General features: G+C 42.8%; 1 protein-coding gene across 1 annotated transcript in view; it reads left to right on the top strand.

Moving 5' to 3' along the window:
- Window positions 1-18,211, top strand: part of tubgcp3 (tubulin gamma complex component 3) — a 60,189-nt gene extending 41,978 nt beyond the window's left edge. Inside the window, exons 15-22 of the mRNA XM_060898852.1 lie at window positions 158-293; window positions 1,019-1,087; window positions 1,327-1,462; window positions 2,016-2,104; window positions 4,485-4,616; window positions 4,763-4,903; window positions 12,334-12,450; window positions 17,737-18,211. Of these exons, the coding sequence (XP_060754835.1) occupies window positions 158-293; window positions 1,019-1,087; window positions 1,327-1,462; window positions 2,016-2,104; window positions 4,485-4,616; window positions 4,763-4,903; window positions 12,334-12,450; window positions 17,737-17,898 (982 nt within the window). The 3' untranslated portion in view covers window positions 17,899-18,211. The remainder of the gene's footprint in view (window positions 1-157; window positions 294-1,018; window positions 1,088-1,326; window positions 1,463-2,015; window positions 2,105-4,484; window positions 4,617-4,762; window positions 4,904-12,333; window positions 12,451-17,736) is intronic.
- The last annotated feature ends 527 nt before the right edge of the window (window positions 18,212-18,738 follow it).

Below are 18,738 nucleotides of genomic sequence, written 5' to 3'. Positions count from 1 at the left end.
TGCACTGTGCCTTGTTTTGTGATGCCCTTCACTTGAGATAATGTAGCATGTTCAGTTTAGCGAGATGAAAACTTGGCCAGAAAAACAGATATGAATACAAACTCATAAAGACGACTGGTTTCTTTTTTCTCTAACGCGTCTGTGTGTGGTGTGTCAGGCCGGAGCTGGCCCGCGCTGCCACCACGCTGTACCAGCACAACCTGACCGGAATCCTGGAGACCGCGGTGCGAGCCACGAACGCTCAGTTCGATAGTCCTGACATCCTGAAGCGGCTGGACGTCCGGCTCCTGGAGGTCTGATTTCTTATCGTACTGCATCACTGGACCATGCAAACATGCGTCATTCTGTATTTTCCATTTATTTATTTATCTTGTGTATACTTTTCACTTTCGTTTCTATTTTTGATATTGATTTCTTTCTCTCTTACTTTCGGTCTCATTCCTTTAATTTGTCTCTGATATTTTTTCCTTCTTTTTTTCTTTCGTTTGTTAATTTTTTTTGTTTTGTCCCTTTGTTTCACTGCTTTCCTTCCTTTCTTTCTTTCCATTTTTTCATTCAGTTACCTTTTAGTCTTTCCATTGCTTCCTTTTCTTTTTTTACATTTCTTTCTTTAATTTTATTTATTTACTATTATTTGTTCATATATTTTCTTTTATATTTCCTTTTCCTCCTTCCTTTTTTTACTTCCCTCCCTTCCTGCTTCCTTTTCTCCCACACTCTCTCCTTCCTTTTCTATCCTTTCCTTCCTTTTCCTTTGTCCCTCCCTCCCTTCCCCCCTTCCTTTTCCTCATTCTCTTGTTTCCTCTCCTTCCTTTTTTTACTTCCTTTTCTTCTTTCCTGTTTTTGTCTCCCTTTCATTTCCTTTTCTTCCTTACCTCCCTTCGTTTCCTTCCTTCACCTTCACGTCTTGTGTGTGTGTGTGTGTGTGTGTGTGTGTGTGTCTGTGTGTGTGTGTTTCAGGATGAATGCCTGTTCTCGTGTTCATCACAATCCTCTCCTGCTTTATTTCCTATTTCAGGTGTCTCCAGGTGACACGGGTTGGGATGTTTTCAGCCTGGACTATCATGTTGATGGACCTATCGCCACGGTAACGAGCACCATTTTCTCTGACTGCTTAAAAAGGTGCATTGAGCTTTACTTCAAGAATGTTATTGTGTTTATTGTTGTCATCATCGTCGTCATCGCTGTAATGGAGAATAAACAGTCTGCTCTTCAGCATGAGCAGCTCATTACTCACATGTTTATTTTTCTGTTGCCTACGGAAACTGACGGCTATATCGGGCTCTGCGCGTACCATTGTGTATTTATGTGCGTTCCATGTGCCAGGTGTTCACTCGCGAGTGTATGAGCCACTACCTGCGGGTGTTCAACTTCCTGTGGAGAGCCAAGCGGATGGAATATATCCTGACTGACATCTGGAAGAGCCAGATGTGCAACGCCAAGCTGCTGAAGAGCATGCCAGGTGAGCACTGTGGCACAGAGCTGCACACCAGGGCTGTCAGAGCAGAGCTCAACATTCAGGCTCCTGTAGTGTTTACATCTCACCTCATCTCATTATCTGTAGCCGCTTTATCCTGTTCTGCAGGGTCGCAGGCAAGCTGGAGCCTATCCCAGCTGATTATGGGCGAAAGGCGGGGTACACCCTGGACAAGTCGCCAGGTCATCACAGGGCTGACACATAGACACAGACAACCATTCACACTCACATTCACACCTACGGTCAATTTAGAGTCACCAGTTAACCTAACCTGCATGTCTTTGGACTGTGGGGGAAACCGGAGCACCCGGAGGAAACCCACGCGGACACGGGGAGAACATGCAAACTCCACACAGAAAGGCCCTCGCCGGCCACGGGGCTCGAACCCGGACCTTCTTGCTGTGAGGTGACAGCGCTAACCACTACACCACCGTGCTGCCCTTAGTGTTTACATTTTCCAAGAAATATTTTCTAATGTTGAAGGTTCTGGATTTATTTCATGAACACAGGCAATTCCTTTGTGTGTGTGTGTTCACAGAGCTGTCTGGAGTGCTGCACCAGTGTCACATCTTGGCCTCAGAGATGGTCCATTTCATCCACCAGATGCAGTACTACATCACATTCGAGGCCAGTCTCTCTCTCTCTCTCTCTCTCTCTCTCTCTCTGTGTCTGTCTGTCTTGACTCTATATGTTTATTTGTCCCTCTGTAGTTTACTGTAGCGCTCGTGTGCCACTGAAACATTAGCAATGTCTGTCCAAAAAATATTTCTGTTAAATAACTGATATCATTTTTTTTTCACGGTGCGGTTTCCATCAAATCCTGCGCTCTGATTGGCTGGCGAGCGGGTCCGTATCCTACTGTACGGACCCCGGTTACGGACCTCTGGCGACTCGCTCATTCACAACAACAAACATAGTAGCATTTTTTGTCAACATTTATCTTTTTTAATAAGATTTATTTATAAGACTATCAAAAATCTTATACATTTTTGCCAGCATTTCTCAGGAGAATAGCATTAATTTTACAGCATGGATAGCGATAACGACAGTGTTCACAGCGAAAGCGAGTTTTACTACCCTGAGGAAGAAGAAATAAAAGAAAACATTTCAGGAGAAAGCTAAAAACCTGTAACTTGCTAACGCCAAGCAAATACATGGCTGAATCCTGAATGACTCAATTTTGTATAAATAGGGGACTACATAGGCCGCAAAATGTAGTTTTTTTTTCCTGCCATGGAAGTGCACTTGTATACCGAGGAGGAAGCCAGACACAGAGTGAGAGACAGACAGACAGATGCACAGACAGGTGCACACAGACAGACAGGTATGTACACAGACATGTACACACACAGTAAAGCCTTCAAACCAAGCAAGTCTGAGCAAACGACAGCTGCTGTATTATCAATATTTCTGTTAAATAACTGATATTATTTTTTTTTGCGGTGCGGTTTCCATCAAATCCTGCACTCTGATTGGCTGGCGAGCGGGTAGCCGTGAATGAGGATTCAAAATGGCGGCTCGCCTCAGCTCAGTTTTCCCATTCGGGCACTCTCATTTCCTGTTAGAATTTGGTAAAGAAAAAAATAAATATGTTATTTACCAGCTTAAGGTCGGTCCGTATGGTGAAATACCGTGACCTCGGCCTTAAAGGAACAGTCCACCGTATTTCCATAATGAAATATGCTCTTATCTGAATTGAGACGAGCTGCTCCGTACCTCTCCGAGCTTTGCGTGACCTCCCAGTCAGTCAGACTCAGTCAGATGCGCTGTCACTCCTGTTAGCAATGTAGCTAGGCTCAGCATGGCCAATGGTATTTTTTGGGGCTGTAGTTAGATGCGACCAAACTCTTCCGCGTTTTTCCTGTTTACATAGGTTTATATGACCAGTGACATGAAACAAGTTCAGTTACACAAATTGAAATGTAGCGATTTTCTATGCTATGGAAAGTCCGCACTATAATGACAGGCGTACTAACACCTTCTGCGCGCTTCGGCAGCGCATTGATATCTGAGCTCCGTATCAATGCGCTGCCGAAGCGCGCAGAAGGTGTTAGTACGCCTGTCATTATAGTGCGGACTTTCCATAGCATAGAAAATCGCTACATTTCAATTTGTGTAACTGAACTTGTTTCATATCACTGGTCATATAAACCTATGTAAACAGGAAAAACGCGGAAGAGTTTGGTCGCATCTAACTACAGCCCCAAAAAATACCATTGGCCATACTGAGCCTAGCTACATTGCTAACAGGAGTGACAGCGCATCTGACTGAGTCTGACTGACTGGGAGGTCGCGCAAAGCTCGGAGAGGTACGGAGCAGCTCGTCTCAGTTCAGGTAAGAGCATATTTCATTATGGAAGTATGGTGGACTGTTCCTTTAAATACTGACCTCGGCCCAGAGGGCCTCGGTCATGGTATTTCACGATACGGACCTCCCAGCTGGTAAATAACACACACACACATATATATATTTAAATTAATTAATTAAACAGACTAATAAACAGTGTGTTTTGATAATACAGCAGCTGTCGTTTGCTCAGACTTGCTTGGTTTGAAGGCTTTACTGTGTGTGTACATGTCTGTGTGCATACCTGTCTGTCTGTCTCTCACTCTGTGTCTGTCTTTGTGCCCGGCTGTCTGTCTCACTCTGTCTGTGTGTCTGCCCGGCTGCCTGTCACTCTGTGTCTGCCCGGCTGTCTGCCTCTCACTCTGTGTCTGTCTGTCTGTCTGCCCCTCTATCTGTCTGTTTGTCTGTCTGCCTCTCACTCTGTGTCTGTGTCTGCCCATCTGTCTGTCTGCCTCTCTCTCTGTGTCTGCCCATCTATCTTTCTCTCACTCTGTCTGTCCATCTGTGTCTGTCTGTCTGCCCGTCTGTCTGTCTCTCACTCGGTGTCTCTGTGTCTGCCCGTCTGTCTCACTCTGTGTCTGCCTTTCTGTCTGTCTTACTGTGTCTGTCTGTCTGTCGCGCTCTTTCACTCAGTCTCTTAAACTGTGTGTGTATGTGTAGGTGTTGGAATGTTCATGGGATGAACTGTGGAATAAAGTGCAGCAGGCTCAGGACCTGGATCACATCATCGCAGCCCATGAGGTTTTCCTTGACACCATCATCTCCCGCTGCCTCCTGGACTCCAACAGCAGGGTAGGGGACACACACACACAAGGATGAAACATTTTGAAATAAGGAAGTGAACTTGACAGTCTAGAAACCAGCAGCACATGACTAACATGAATGCAGAGGAAAGACTGAATCTCTCTCTCTCTCTCTTTCTCTCTCTCTGAGCGCAGTCTTTGTTGAACCAGCTTCGGGCCGTGTTTGACCAGATCATCGAGTTCCAGAATGCTCAGAATGCTCTGTATCGCTCGGCCCTGGAGGAACTGCAGTTGCGAGTGCTGTTTGAAGACAGCAAGAGACGCAGAGAAGAAGAGGTACAGAGAGAGAGGGAGAAACGGAGAGAGAAAGAGAGCATTGTATTATCAGTTACAGACAAAACTCTTGCCTTTTTGTAATCTGGTATCAAACTGCAGTGACCAGCATCTCTGGTTTTCACATCACATCGTCCCATCAGACTCTGATAAAACTAAAGTCCAATAATATATTATATTACTCCCAACACACTTTTTTCAGCTATGAAAGATCTCTTTCTGCTGGCTCCGCCCTCCTCTTTAACAAGAACGATATCCTAGATGATGAGATGGTGTGAGATTTCAAATTTATGCCGTACATGTTTGACTCTCTAGATGTTGATGGAGAGTCACAGGATCATCACCAAGAGACATCTTATGCTTCTGAGCAGGAGATAAAATCGGATTACTCACTCGTGCTAATGGAGAAGCCATGATGGCGTATCGAGAACAGCCCCAATTTTGTAAAGCACTCCAACAAAAATCGCCTGTTCTCACTGCAAACTTGTCCACCATTTTGAAGTTCCTCCTCTTCAAAATGTTTAAACTCCACTCGTTTTTTTCTCAACTAAGAAATGGCTGGGAAAGTGTCATAAATAGTGTGCAGGAAGACAAAGAACCAGATCTGCTGCTAGCAAACTGCTACTGAAGAGCAGGACACGCCCCTGGGGCAGGGCATATATGCCACTTTTCCACTACCAACGCGGCTGAGTCGGGCTGAGCCGTGCCGTCCTGAGTCGAGCTGAGCGGGGCTGTTGGAGTTGCATTTCGACTACAACCGCGCTGAACCGTGCTGGCTGGAAGTGGGTGGACACATTGGGTGGAGTTAGCGAAAGTGGGTGGACGTCACGTGATGTCGTTAAGCAGCGCAAACAGTGACATCAGTGAGCTTTTAAGCGGTAGTCTCACGACCCGAATAGTAAACAATAAACATGGAGGACATGGAGTCGTTAGTGTTGCTGGTCTTGGTGCTGTGGCTTGTTGTCACCGACAACGCCAACAGATACTGGCAAGAGCGTATAGATGAGGCGAGGCGCATAAGGCTTCATAATTCTCGTAATTCGTAACTCTCCTTCTTCCGGGTTTGCGGTGTTTACAGATCCCAGCGTGCTCGCGGGGCGTGTGTGGGCATGTGAGGACACTCCTCCTCACCAATCAGTGCACAGGGGAGTGTCCGCTCACGCCCCCAGCCTCACTCGGCACGGTTTGGCTCGCTTCAGCCCCACTCCAAAACGGTGCGAGTTTTAGGGGCTAAGCAGGGCTGAAGCGAGCTGAGTCGTGCTGTTTTTTGGTAGTCGAAACGCGAGCCGTGTCGGGCTGAAGTGAGCTGAAGCGAGCTGAAGTGAGCTGAAAAAGGGTAGTGGAAAAGGGCCTATACTGTACATTCTCGTATTGCCCTTTTTTTTTTTTAAATATGCTGTAACCATAGCAAGAGTTCTTCTTTGTGTCCTCTGTTATGTTGGAGTTTCCATAGCAGAAAACATCGGCGTGGCCAGCTACGTTGTTTACGCAAAGGCCGTATGATATCACGCTGCTTATACTGAATGAAAAACTGTTTTTAATTATTGATACAACAAACGACTCTACTTGCTATTGACAACTGAACTAGCTAACGTTATAACAAGGGTTCGTCATTAGTGTATGTTTACTGAACATAAATTGCTAATAAATGTACTATTAATAAAAAGAAGCTTTAAATCAAAGGCTAGTTGGTACTAGATAACTTAGAACCTACAGTAGATAGATAGATAGATAGATAGATAGATAGATAGATAGATAGATAGATAGATAGATAGATAGATAGATAGATAGCTTAACATCGCAACTTGAAATGGGGTTTCTAGGCTCCTGTTTGTAAACATGCAAACAATTCCGAGACTAGCTACCTAGCTATAAGGGCGCTAGGCATGAGCTGGAAATAAAGCGCTACAGTGTGATGTAATAAACTGGAGGTATTATAGTTGGCCTAATGGTTAGCGTGTCCGCCTTTCGACCAGGTCATCCAAAGACCATCATAAAAATGGTATGTGGTGAGGCAATACAGATGTGAGTAGGGACTCAAACTCTTGCGGTTACCAGAGAACCATCCCCCTCGATGTAACCTTAGCTATGTAATAAGCGAGATGCCGAGGGCTCCTGAAACGGAGATTGGCGCCGCCCAATGCGCCTAAGGGCCTGATTAGGACAAGGACTAGGAGACTGCCTGGGAAGACCAGGTCCTGGCACAGGAAGGCCTTTGATTATAGTATCTTGAGGCAGGTCACCTCCTGTTTAATCATGACAAGCAATGAGCCATCGGTATCTAAAATATTACTTATTGCACCTTTAAACTTGTATATCAGGTGATGCCATGGAACCAAAAGATCGCCGGTTCGATTTCCTGGAGCAGTAGGAATGGCTGAAGTGCCCTTGAGCAAGGCACCTAACCCTCAACTGCTCCCCAGGCTTCTCTGGGTATTCTGTACGCCGCTCTGGATTAAAGCATCGGCTAAATGCCATTAATGCAATGTAATATCATCAGTGACCCTTTTGCTTCAGAAAGTAAGGTCAGGATGCAACTCTGACTCGTATTTATTGTGAATAAAGATCTCGTCAATCGAAAATCAATATGTTTTTCTAAAACAGTAACAATCTCACACACACACCAAGGCCAGCGCTGCAGCTCTTTGTACCTCTCTCCCCTGAGAAGACAGAGTGCTTAGGTCAGATCGACTGTTTCCCTCAGACCTGTCTGGAAATCCATCAGATTTAAAAAAAAAAAAAGCCCTTTTTACAAGCTCAGGTGTCAGTTTTCTGTAGCCATCGATTTTTAGCGCTTCAGTAAAGAGAGCTATAAAAACAAACAAGTGAAGAGTTGGGTTTTTTTTCTTTTTGTTATTGGGAGTGTGTGTGTGTGTGTGTGTGTGTGTGTGTGTGTGTGTGATTGAGGGAGTGTAACAGTAAAAGGTTTTCAGGTAAGTGTGTTGGCAAGGTTGTACGGGTAATGAGTAGTTCTGAGCTGAAAGGCCAAAGTGAAGGCTAATTTATGATGCAGTCGATGGAGGAAGAAAAGCATGAAGCGGGCCTGCTTGAAAGTGCTGTGTAAGGTTGTCTTTTTTTTTTAATTTCTCACCAAGGTCGTTCTCGTGCCCTTTGAATCTTAGCTCCAGAATCTGTAGTGTAACTTTTCCTAGTAGTTTTCCTCGTAGATTTTTTTTAACTTTAAAAAAAAAAAAAATTATATCACATGTAAATTCTCATCTCATTATCTCTAGCCGCTTTATCCTTCTACAGGGTCGCAGGCAAGCTGGAGCCTATCCCAGCTGACTACGGGCGAAAGGCGGGGTACACCCTGGACAAGTCGCCAGGTCATCACAGGGCTGACACATAGACACAGACAACCATTCACACTCACATTCACACCTACGCTCAATTTAGAGTCACCAGTTAACCTAACCTGCATGTCTTTGGACTGTGGGGGAAACCGGAGCACCCAGAGGAAACCCACACGGACACGGGGAGAACATGCAAACTCCACACAGAAAGGCCCTCGCCGGCCCCGGGGCTCGAACCCGGACCTTCTTGCTGTGAGGCAACAGCGCTAACCACTACACCACCGTGCCGCCCCACATGTAAATTGTCCAGATTAATCTAGAAAGGTGAGAGATAAATAATTATACCTTTACGATAGTCTGGGAATTTTAACTTTAAAACACTTGTCAAGTTACTTCCTAATGTTGGCTGTAGCTTCGATGGTGAATTTCGAATTGATCAACTGCAAAAGATTCACACAAGATTCAAGTCTGCCAAAATACTAATCCCAATTCCGCTGTCTGTTTACACCCATTTTTTTTTAATCCCAAAAGACTTTCCTGTGTTAGATTTTTTTTTATGCCTCCACCACCTTAAGGTGCAGGAGGCATTATGTTTTCGGGTTGTCCGTCCCAAAACCTTGTGAACACGATATCTCAAAGGCTAATGAAAGGAATTTCACCAAACTTTCACCATTTGTGCGCTTTGGGACAAAGATGAAATAATTAGATTTTGAGATCAAAAGGTCTAAGGTCAAGGTCACTATGAGGTCAAATGTCTGTCCGGAAGCCTTGCGAACACAATATCTCCAAGGCTAATGAAAGGAATTTCACCAAACTTTCACCATTTGTGCATTTGGGGACAAACATTAACTGATTAGATTTTGAGGTTAAAAGGTCACAGGTCAAGATTACTGTGAGGTCAAATGTCCATCCCCAAATCACAACTTAATAAGGCGTGTAGTCTACCAGGCGGAGGCATCCCCATCGACGCCGTTGGCGTTGAGTTCTATCTAGTTAACATATAAGATACACACTTCTCGTCTCACTCTACCCATTTTCGAAACAGTAAAAGGAATGAGAATTAGCAGAGTGGCTCTAGTTAATAGCTGTAAAAAGCTCGACCAACTGTATTTTTATCTAATTAACACGTTTTTTTGTAATATTCACCTATCCATGATCACATGGAAAAATGTTTTGTGTGTTTTTGTATCATAAAATCTCACACTGTTATTAATATGAAAAAGTTCATCTGACCTTAAAAAGCTCATCAGCTTCTTGTTCCAGTGTGAGAGTAAGCAGTTAAACGAGAAAGATTTTAACCCGGACGCAACCTGAATACTGCTTCTGTGTAAACAAATTCTCACGATGCAGTTTTGCTTCCGCTCAGACAGGAAGAGGCTGAGCGAGCCGGAGAGAAGACAGTTCTGTTTCTGTGGTAGGAGGAAAGTCGACACGGACCGTTCTGATCGGGACGTCCGTAAATCTGATGTCACCTCGACTAAATATAATCCTGACCAGAAAATTGGCTTGTTTAATTTGTAGACCTGTTTTTATGCAGAACACAGTAGGCATAAAGACAAATTAACTATTAGACGTGAAATACATATATTAGATGGACCCGAGTGTTTTACTGGGAAATATGCCACTTGTATTTTTCATATGAGCTCCATCCGAGACATGGAGATCCAAAACCGGGACATAAATCTCTATATGTCACTCGTGAGGAAAGCAATGAATTGTTGTGATAAATTTGTGTTGTGAATTGTTGTGGGACTTTTTTTTGTTTGTGAATGTGCCGATATAATATAGACCATGAGAAAAGCCATTATTATTATTATTAATAATAATATATATATATATATATATATATACACACTTTTCATATCATACTCGAAGGCCAGCGCTAGCTTACCCGTGACTCCGTGCTGTTAGTGCGGTAGTCCAGTTACCTTCCAGCCGGTGTAGCAGTAGCATTAGCGAAAGCCAACGCTAGCTGCCCTTAACTCTTTACCGCTTAATGACGACATACAGTGGGGCAAAAAGTATTTAGTCAGTCACCAATTGTGCAAGTTCTCCCACTTAAAAAGATGAGAGAGGCCTGTAATTTTCATCATAGTTATACCTCAACTATGAGAGACAAAATGAGAAGAAAAAAAAATCCAGAAAATCACATTGTCTGATTTTTAAAGAATTTATTTGCAAATTATGGTGGAAAGTAAGTATTTGGTCAATAACAAAAGTTCATCTCAATACTTTGTTATATACCCTTTGTTGGCAATGACAGAGGTTAAACGTTTTCTGTAAGTCTTCACAAGGTTTTCACACACTGTTGCTGGTATTTTGGCCCATTCCTCCATGCAGATCTCCTCTAGAGCAGTGATGTTTTGAGGCTGTCGCTGGGCAACACGGACTTTCAACTCCCTCCAAAGATTTTCTATGGGATTGAGATCTGGAGACTGGCTAGGCCACTCTAGGACCTTGAAATGTTTCTTACGAAGCCACTCCTTCATTGCCTGGGCAGTGTGTTTGGGATCATTGTCATGCTGAAAGACCCAGCCACGTTTCATCTTCAGTGCCTTTGCTGATGGAAGGAGGTTTTCACTCAAAATCTCACGATACATGGCCCCATTCATTCTTTCCTTTACACGGATCAGTCGTCCTGGTTCCTTTGCAGAAAAACAGCCCCAAAGCATGATGTTTCCACCCCCATGCTTCACAGTAGGTATGGCGTTCTTTGGATGCAACTCAGCATTCTTTCTCCTCCAAACACGACAAGTTGAGTTTTTAACCAAAAAGTTCTATTTTGGTTTCATCTGACCATGTGACATTCTCCCAATCCTCTTCTGGATCATCCAAATGCTCTCTAGCAAACTTCAGACAGGCCTGGACATGTACTGGCTTAAGCAGGGGGACACGTCTGGCACTGCAGGATTTGAGTCCCTGGCGGCGTAGTGTGTTACTGATGGTAGCCTTTGTTAATTTGGTCCCAGCTCTCTGCAGGTCATTCACTAGGTCCCCCCGTGTGGTTCTGGGATTTTTGCTCACCGTTCTTGTGATCATTTTGACCCCACGGGGTGAGATCTTGTGTGGAGCCCCAGATCAAGGGAGATTATCAGTGGTCTTGTATGTCTTCCATTTTCTAATAATTGCTCCCACAGTTGATTTCTTCACACCAAGCTGCTTACCTATTGCAGATTCAGTCTTCCCAGCCTGGTGCAGGTCTACAATTTTGTTTCTGGTGTCCTTTGACAGCTCTTTGGTCTTGGCCATAGTGGAGTTTGGAGTGTGACTGTTTGAGGTTGTGGACAGGTGTCTTTTATACTGATAACGAGTTCAAACAGGTGCCATTAATACAGGTAATGAGTGGAGGACAGAGGAGCCTCTTAAAGAAGAAGTTACAGGTCTGTGAGAGCCAGAAATCTTGCTTGTTTGTAAGTGACCAAATACTTATTTTACCGAGGAATTTACCAATTAATTCATTAAAAATCCTACAATGTGATTTCCTGGATTCTTTCCCCCCATTCTGTCTCTCATAGTTGAAGTGTACCTATGATGAAAATTACAGGCCTCTCTCATCTTTTTAAGTGGGAGAACTTGCACAATTGGTGGCTGACTAAATACTTTTTTGCCCCACTGTATTGATGACCCCGTGCATATCCCATAATGACAACATATGACACCTTGTCTAAAACCCTGTCAAAACCTTGTCTTTAGACTTTTTTTCTTGTAAATATGTTCCAAGGGTGAACAGTATATACATATACAAGGGTGGCTGTAGCAACTGATTTAAGGGGTAAAGAGTTAAAATCATTAATGAATGAATTTATTTATTTATACACATTCTCCAGTTACAGTCACATACAAAGCTGTCATATCATTATCATTATGTGACCGGATACCTGGTTATTGGTCCTGGTGTTCTTTGTCCATGAGTCTGCCTGAATCTTAGATCATCAAAATGATGTCACTTGACTCGGATGTTAGATCAGGTTTATTAAAATTGTCAAGCAGTCAGTTCAGCTGATGCCTGTTAGTGTAAGCATTTAAAAGTTTCTGTACGTTTATGGAAGCTGACACGAAGGTGTAACGAATGTGTCGTTTTTCCTGTAGTTTTAGAAGCAGAAATATTTTTTGTTTTTATTGTGTGTTCATTCTGTTTAGGGTGACTGGGGTGTGACGGCGGAGCAGGAAGCGGCAGAGAACAGACGAGTGCAGGAGTTTAAGGACACCATACCAAAAATGTGCTCTCAGTTCAGACTGCTCACACATTTCTATCAGGTAACACACACACACTTGTAATACACACTGCCTCATTCTCATTTACTGTGATGTAGAGACACACTTTAGTACAGGAGATATTATACCCACTATTATTAATCGATTCCTCTGGGTTTAAAAGATGTGATTTGATTTAGTCACCAAAATAAATTATAGGATTACACTCCATGAGTATCAGCAAGCGGCATGGTGGTGTAGTGGTTAGCGCTGTCGCCTCACAGCAAGAAGGTCCTGGGTTCGAGCCCCGTGGCCGGCGAGGGCCTTTCTGTGCGGAGTTTGCATGTTCTCCCCGTGTCCGCGTGCGTTTCCTTCGGGTGCTCCGGTTTCCTCCACAGTCCAAAGACATGCAGGTTAGGTTAACTGGTGACTCTAAATTGACCGTAGGTGTGAATGGTTGTCTATGTGTCAGCCCTGTGATGACCTGGCGACTTGTCCATGGTGTACCCCGCCTCTCGCCATAGTCAGCTGGGATAGGCTCCAGCTTGCCTGCGACCCTGTAGAACAGGATAAAGCGGCTAGAGATAATGAGATGAGATGAGATGAGATACCATGTCCATACAGTAAATATAGCATATATATTTACTCTGAGGCAGTAGCCGCAAAAATGAACAATTTTTTAAAATCACAGAAGTAAAATATACCAAGTCTCTGTACTTTATATTATTCTACTCTTACCTCTTACAGTTTTCAAAACTGAAACCTCTGAACCGAGGCTGACATACACAAGCTGTCGGCATGACCCAAACTCTTATTTCCCGGAAATGGCCCGGCGCTAGAGCTCAGTGGAACGCACTTTCCCTCTGTAATAAGCATAAACATGTCTGAAAGCGATTTTTTTTAGTCTAGTTCATTTATTTCGAATGGTGAACCGAACTGTATATACTCACTGGCTATTTTAACTGGAACACATGTATGCGCATGCGCAGTGCGCGATTGTTACACTCTTACATTCTTACAGCACGGTGACGTAGTGGCTAGCGCCTCTATATGAGGCAGTAGCCACAACAAAAACGATTTTGACCTTTTTGGTGACTTTGACCGGATGACCCTCAAAATGTTGGAGGTTCTATTTGAGACCAATGCCCATCTATCTTGAAAGTTTCATGAAGCCGTTTTCCCGTAATATCGTTAACAAAAAAACAAAGAAACCCGACCGTAAACAATACCTTGCCCCGCTTACTCTGTAGCTGGCGAGGTACTGTAAGAAATCAAAAGTCGAAGTAACATAACGGTTAAATGGCGGGAATAAAACTCCAAGGGGCTTGTTCTATCCCGAGAGACAAGAAAACATAAACACATCAGACATGGCATTGGAAATGGAACATGATGGTGAACATTATATTAAATCAAAGCAGTGTGTGAACGGGTCAGTCATGTAGAAGTGTGTGGATGAGTATGTAACAAAAACACATTAAAGCCTCACGTGAATTAAAAATGAATGAACATGAAAGTGAATTAAAAGCTATAATTGTTTTGAAGCAGTGCAGCCAGGTACTTATAATTTCTAGCTCCCTCTGATTATCTTGTACAATTTCATATTCAATAAAACTTATGTATTATTCTATCCATATTCACTGGATACGAGCAGTCGCGCTCTGATTGGCTACTCTACTACTAGGATATCAGCTCGTATACGGTAAGTAGAGAAAAACTAAATGGCGGAGCGTGTTGTTGAATCAACCGAGGACGAAATAAAAACTACTCGAAAATAAAACCTGAAAAAATAAAAAAAAAAAACCACAGCAACAAAATATGGAGTAAAAGTATTTCATGGTAAGAACATATATTTTTTTTATTTTTCTAGAATTATTATAATAGCATTTTTCACAAATTGCTACTGTCATTTCAGCAGTTTGTTTCTAAGAGGAAATGATTTTGTCGGACGTTTTGGATAAAGTTTTTATTCATCGAATTTGCAAAAAATGAAAATAAAAATGTTCTGTTTCTCAAAATCTAGTGAATGTGAATAGAATAAAACAGTTATTGCACTCAATCTCGTCGTACATGTCTTATAGCCTATTCAACGCGACGTACCTCGTTGGCTATCAGCTCATGTACGAGTCAGTTTCGTGGAATAACTCTTAAAGCAGATACGCAGAACCTTTATTTTTAAATACATTTCTGAGTGGATAGTATCTCCTTCCTTGACTTTTGTATGCTGCATATTTGGGAATAAAAAATACAACCCCGATTCCAAAAAAGTTGGGACAAAGTACAAATTGTAAATAAAAACGGAATGCAATGATGTGGAAGTTTCAAAATTCCATATTTTATTCAGAATAGAACATAGATGACATATCAAATGTTTAAACTGAGAAAATGTATCATTTAAAGAGAAAAATTAGGTGATTTTAAATTTCATGACAACAACACATCTCAAAAAAGTTGGGACAAGGCCATGTTTACCACTGTGAGACATCCCCTTTTCTCTTTACAACAGTCTGTAAACGTCTGGGGACTGAGGAGACAAGTTGCTCAAGTTTAGGGATAGGAATGTTAACCCATTCTCGTCTAATGTAGGATTCTAGTTGCTCAACTGTCTTAGGTCTTTTTTGTCGTATCTTCTGTTTTATGATGCGCCAAATGTTTTCTATGGGTGAAAGATCTGGACTGCAGGCTGGCCAGTTCAGTACCCGGACCCTTCTTCTACGCAGCCATGATGCTGTAATTGATGCAGTATGTGGTTTGGCATTGTCATGTTGGAAAATGCAAGGTCTTCCCTGAAAGAGACGTTGTCTGGATGGGAGCATATGTTGTTCTAGAACCTGGATATACCTTTCAGCATTGATGGTGTCTTTCCAGATGTGTAAGCTGCCCATGCCACACGCACTAATGCAACCCCATACCATCAGAGATGCAGGCTTCTGAACTGAGCGCTGATAACAACTTGGGTCGTCCTTCTCCTCTTTAGTCCGAATGACACGGCGTCCCTGATTTCCATAAAGAACTTCAAATTTTGATTCGTCTGACCACAGAACAGTTTTCCACTTTGCCACAGTCCATTTTAAATGAGCCTTGGCCCAGAGAAGACGTCTGCGCTTCTGGATCGTGTTTAGATACGGCTTCTTCTTTGAACTATAGAGTTTAGCTGGCAACAGCGGATGGCACGGTGAATTGTGTTCACAGATAATGTTCTCTGGAAATATTCCTGAGCCCATTTTGTGATTTCCAATACAGAAGCATGCCTGTATGTGATGCAGTGCCGTCTAAGGGCCCGAAGATCACGGGCACCCAGTATGGTTTTCCGGCCTTGACCCTTACGCACAGAGATTCTTCCAGATTCTCTGAATCTTTTGATGATATTATGCACTGTAGATGATGATATGTTCAAACTCTTTGCAATTTTACACTGTCAAACTCCTTTCTGATATTGCTCCACTATTTGTCGGTGCAGAATTAGGGGGATTGGTGAGCCTCTTCCCATCTTTACTTCTGAGAGCCGCTGCCACTCCAAGATGCTCTTTTTATACCCAGTCATGTTAATGACCTATTGCCAATTGACCTAATGAGTTGCAATTTGGTCCTCCAGCTGTTCCTTTTTTGTACCTTTAACTTTTCCAGCCTCTTATTGCCCCTGTCCCAACTTTTTTGAGATGTGTTGCTGTCATGAAATTTCAAATGAGCCAATATTGGGCATGAAATTTCAAAATGTCTCACTTTCGACATTTGATATGTTGTCTATGTTCTATTGTGAATACAATATCAGTTTTTGAGATTTGTAAATTATTGCATTCCATTTTTATTTACAATTTGCACTTTGTCCCAACTTTTTTGGAATCGGGGTTGTATATATATTTCTGAGAGTTAAAATTGACCGCAGAGTTGGCATTCAAGCTGAGCCAGCCAGCCCTGAGTGGGTGACATCACAGCAGTAACCGGTGCTATAGACCAAACCCAGACTCAGCAGGCAAGAGTGGTTGCCTCTTCGTTCGGATTTATTGGAGATTCTTCGGATTCCTCAGATAGTAATACATCTGACTGTGATAGTCCTGAAATTGGAATGTGTGTACATGCTACCGCTATACACATAGAACCGTATCAGTTTGAATCCGATAGTAACACGTCGGCCACAGAGGCCCCCGCCTTACAAAATAAAGCCAGAGAACAAAGCCGTCTAGAGAATTGGATGGAATTGAACTGACAGTCTCATGTGACTCTCATTAAAACAGGATGGGTGTTATAACTTATGCAATATACATGTACTGTACATGCATGCATTTTCACTGATAAAACGTAAAAGGCTCATTAAATAATCAGATGAATTGAGACAATCACATTCTGAAGCAAATTAAATAATCTTATACCGGTAACTTAAACACACAATACAAGTTACATGTATTAATCTAAATGCAGGTAAACAACGAGTGTTGTTGTTGTTGTTATGTAACCAAATGAGAGTCGGAGCTTACCCGTCTGTGTTCTCGCTTCTTGAAGGCTGACCTTGTGGCCGATTGTTTTGAAACAATCTGACTTTCAGTTCTTCGTTCATTCATTTCTTCCACGTAAGGGCGAGATATTGCTGCTGAGGAGCATATCCAGCGGAGAAATCTGACGACTGGTCCACTCATTCTCCATTTTCTCCATACTGAGTACTCCGCTATTACTGCTCGGCTCACACTCCAGGAGAACTGGTGCAACTAAACTTACTTTCCTTTTCTTGTAGTTTTGTTTTCCTTTAATTGTTGGTACTGCACCCTCTTTCAATACGGGCTTATAGCCAACGCTCCTCAACAGATCAGAGGTCTCGTACGAGTCTTCAGTAAAATGTGCAGAGCAGAGGAGAGACCACTTCGTAGGCGCCCAATGTGCCTGTGAATTTCTCGCAAAACGCGTCCAAATCTTTGCAGTTTGAACGTTCTTGGGCCATGAATGCAACGTAAATCCTCCTTCTGTCGTGTTGCTGCACCCGCCAGCAACACATCTACGTGGCGATAAATTAGCTCAAAATGGAGGATCGGAGTTGCAGTCAGCTCTGTGTTTTAGTATAGTGGAAATGGCGACGAGACTGATAGACTTCCTGCTGTGACGTCACAGATGTCAAGGCCATTCACTCAGACCGCTACCTCTATGAATCACTTTAATCGTAAAAATTACTATATTGGATTTATTGTTAACACTTAAACTATTCCTGTGCCATTCTTGAGGTCTCAAGGCATTTATAAACAAAAAGTGGAGGCCATGGTTCTGCGTATCTCCTTTAAATATTAATAAAGCATATTTGTTTTCCAAGTTCTTCCTTCTTTAATCTGCTTCTCTCCTCCCTCCTCCTCCTCCTTCGTCACACAGGGCATCGTTCAGGAGTTCTTACGGCTGCTCATGACCAGCTCGGACGAGAGCCTGCAGTTCCTCAGCTTCCGGCTAGATTTCAACGAGCACTACAAGGCCCGGGACCCTCGCCTGCGCCCCTCACTGGGGGCCACCAGGGGGCGGCGCAGCTCCAACATTTAACCCAACCACCTACAGTTAGGGTTGATGTATCTTTACAACGGACACTGATGTCGGGAGATGGTCGGAGTTTCGTGCTTACGACAGATGTGAATAAAATACACAATAACAATTCAACCTTTTCCTTATGTATCATCACCGAATGTCCTGAAAATCTTCAAATGATTTCCGAAATGTGGAATTTTTTTTTAGCACATGGTCACAAGTCTGTTAGCCAATCTCGTTACTGTTGGAAGTTATTTTCTACATATGTGCATATTAAGGGCAGTTAAGACTTTCTGGAATTACAGCCCAAATAAAGGCACCTTTTAATAAACTGCTCATGGTCTTGCTGGAGAAAAATCTGCAGCCATTTGCTACAGAAGCATCTAATATTGTCCTTTGTTGCACATATGAAATTAGCTTTACTTTAGTGTTCATGTAATATGTTCTAGGACCAGCTTGTTGTGGGATTTTTTTCATCCCACCAATCCTGCAGTCATTATTTTTTATCGTAAATCAGTTTCGGTTCTAAAATCGGATCGTCTGAGCCGTGTTCGAAGCCGTTGTCAAATCCGATATACGCCCAGCTGTGACTGCATCACACCGAATTCTGTATTAATGCCTCAGGTTTTAAAGCAAGAACACTTAAGCCGTGGTTTTGTCCGTAGAATTTCTGAATCTGTGCTTAGCAACCAAAGCTCACTGTTAACAGATTACAGAATTGTTTATAGCAAATATTTAACAATTATTCCACGAACTCGAGTTGCACATGAGCTGATATAAGCCATGGACGATGAGATTGAGTAGAATAACCATTTTATTATATCTACATTCACTGGATTTTGAGAAACGGAGCATTTT

Source organism: Neoarius graeffei, chromosome 18 (genome assembly GCF_027579695.1).
Source record: "Neoarius graeffei isolate fNeoGra1 chromosome 18, fNeoGra1.pri, whole genome shotgun sequence".
Lineage (NCBI taxonomy): Eukaryota > Metazoa > Chordata > Actinopteri > Siluriformes > Ariidae > Neoarius > Neoarius graeffei.
This window is presented reverse-complemented; position numbering and strand designations above follow the sequence as displayed.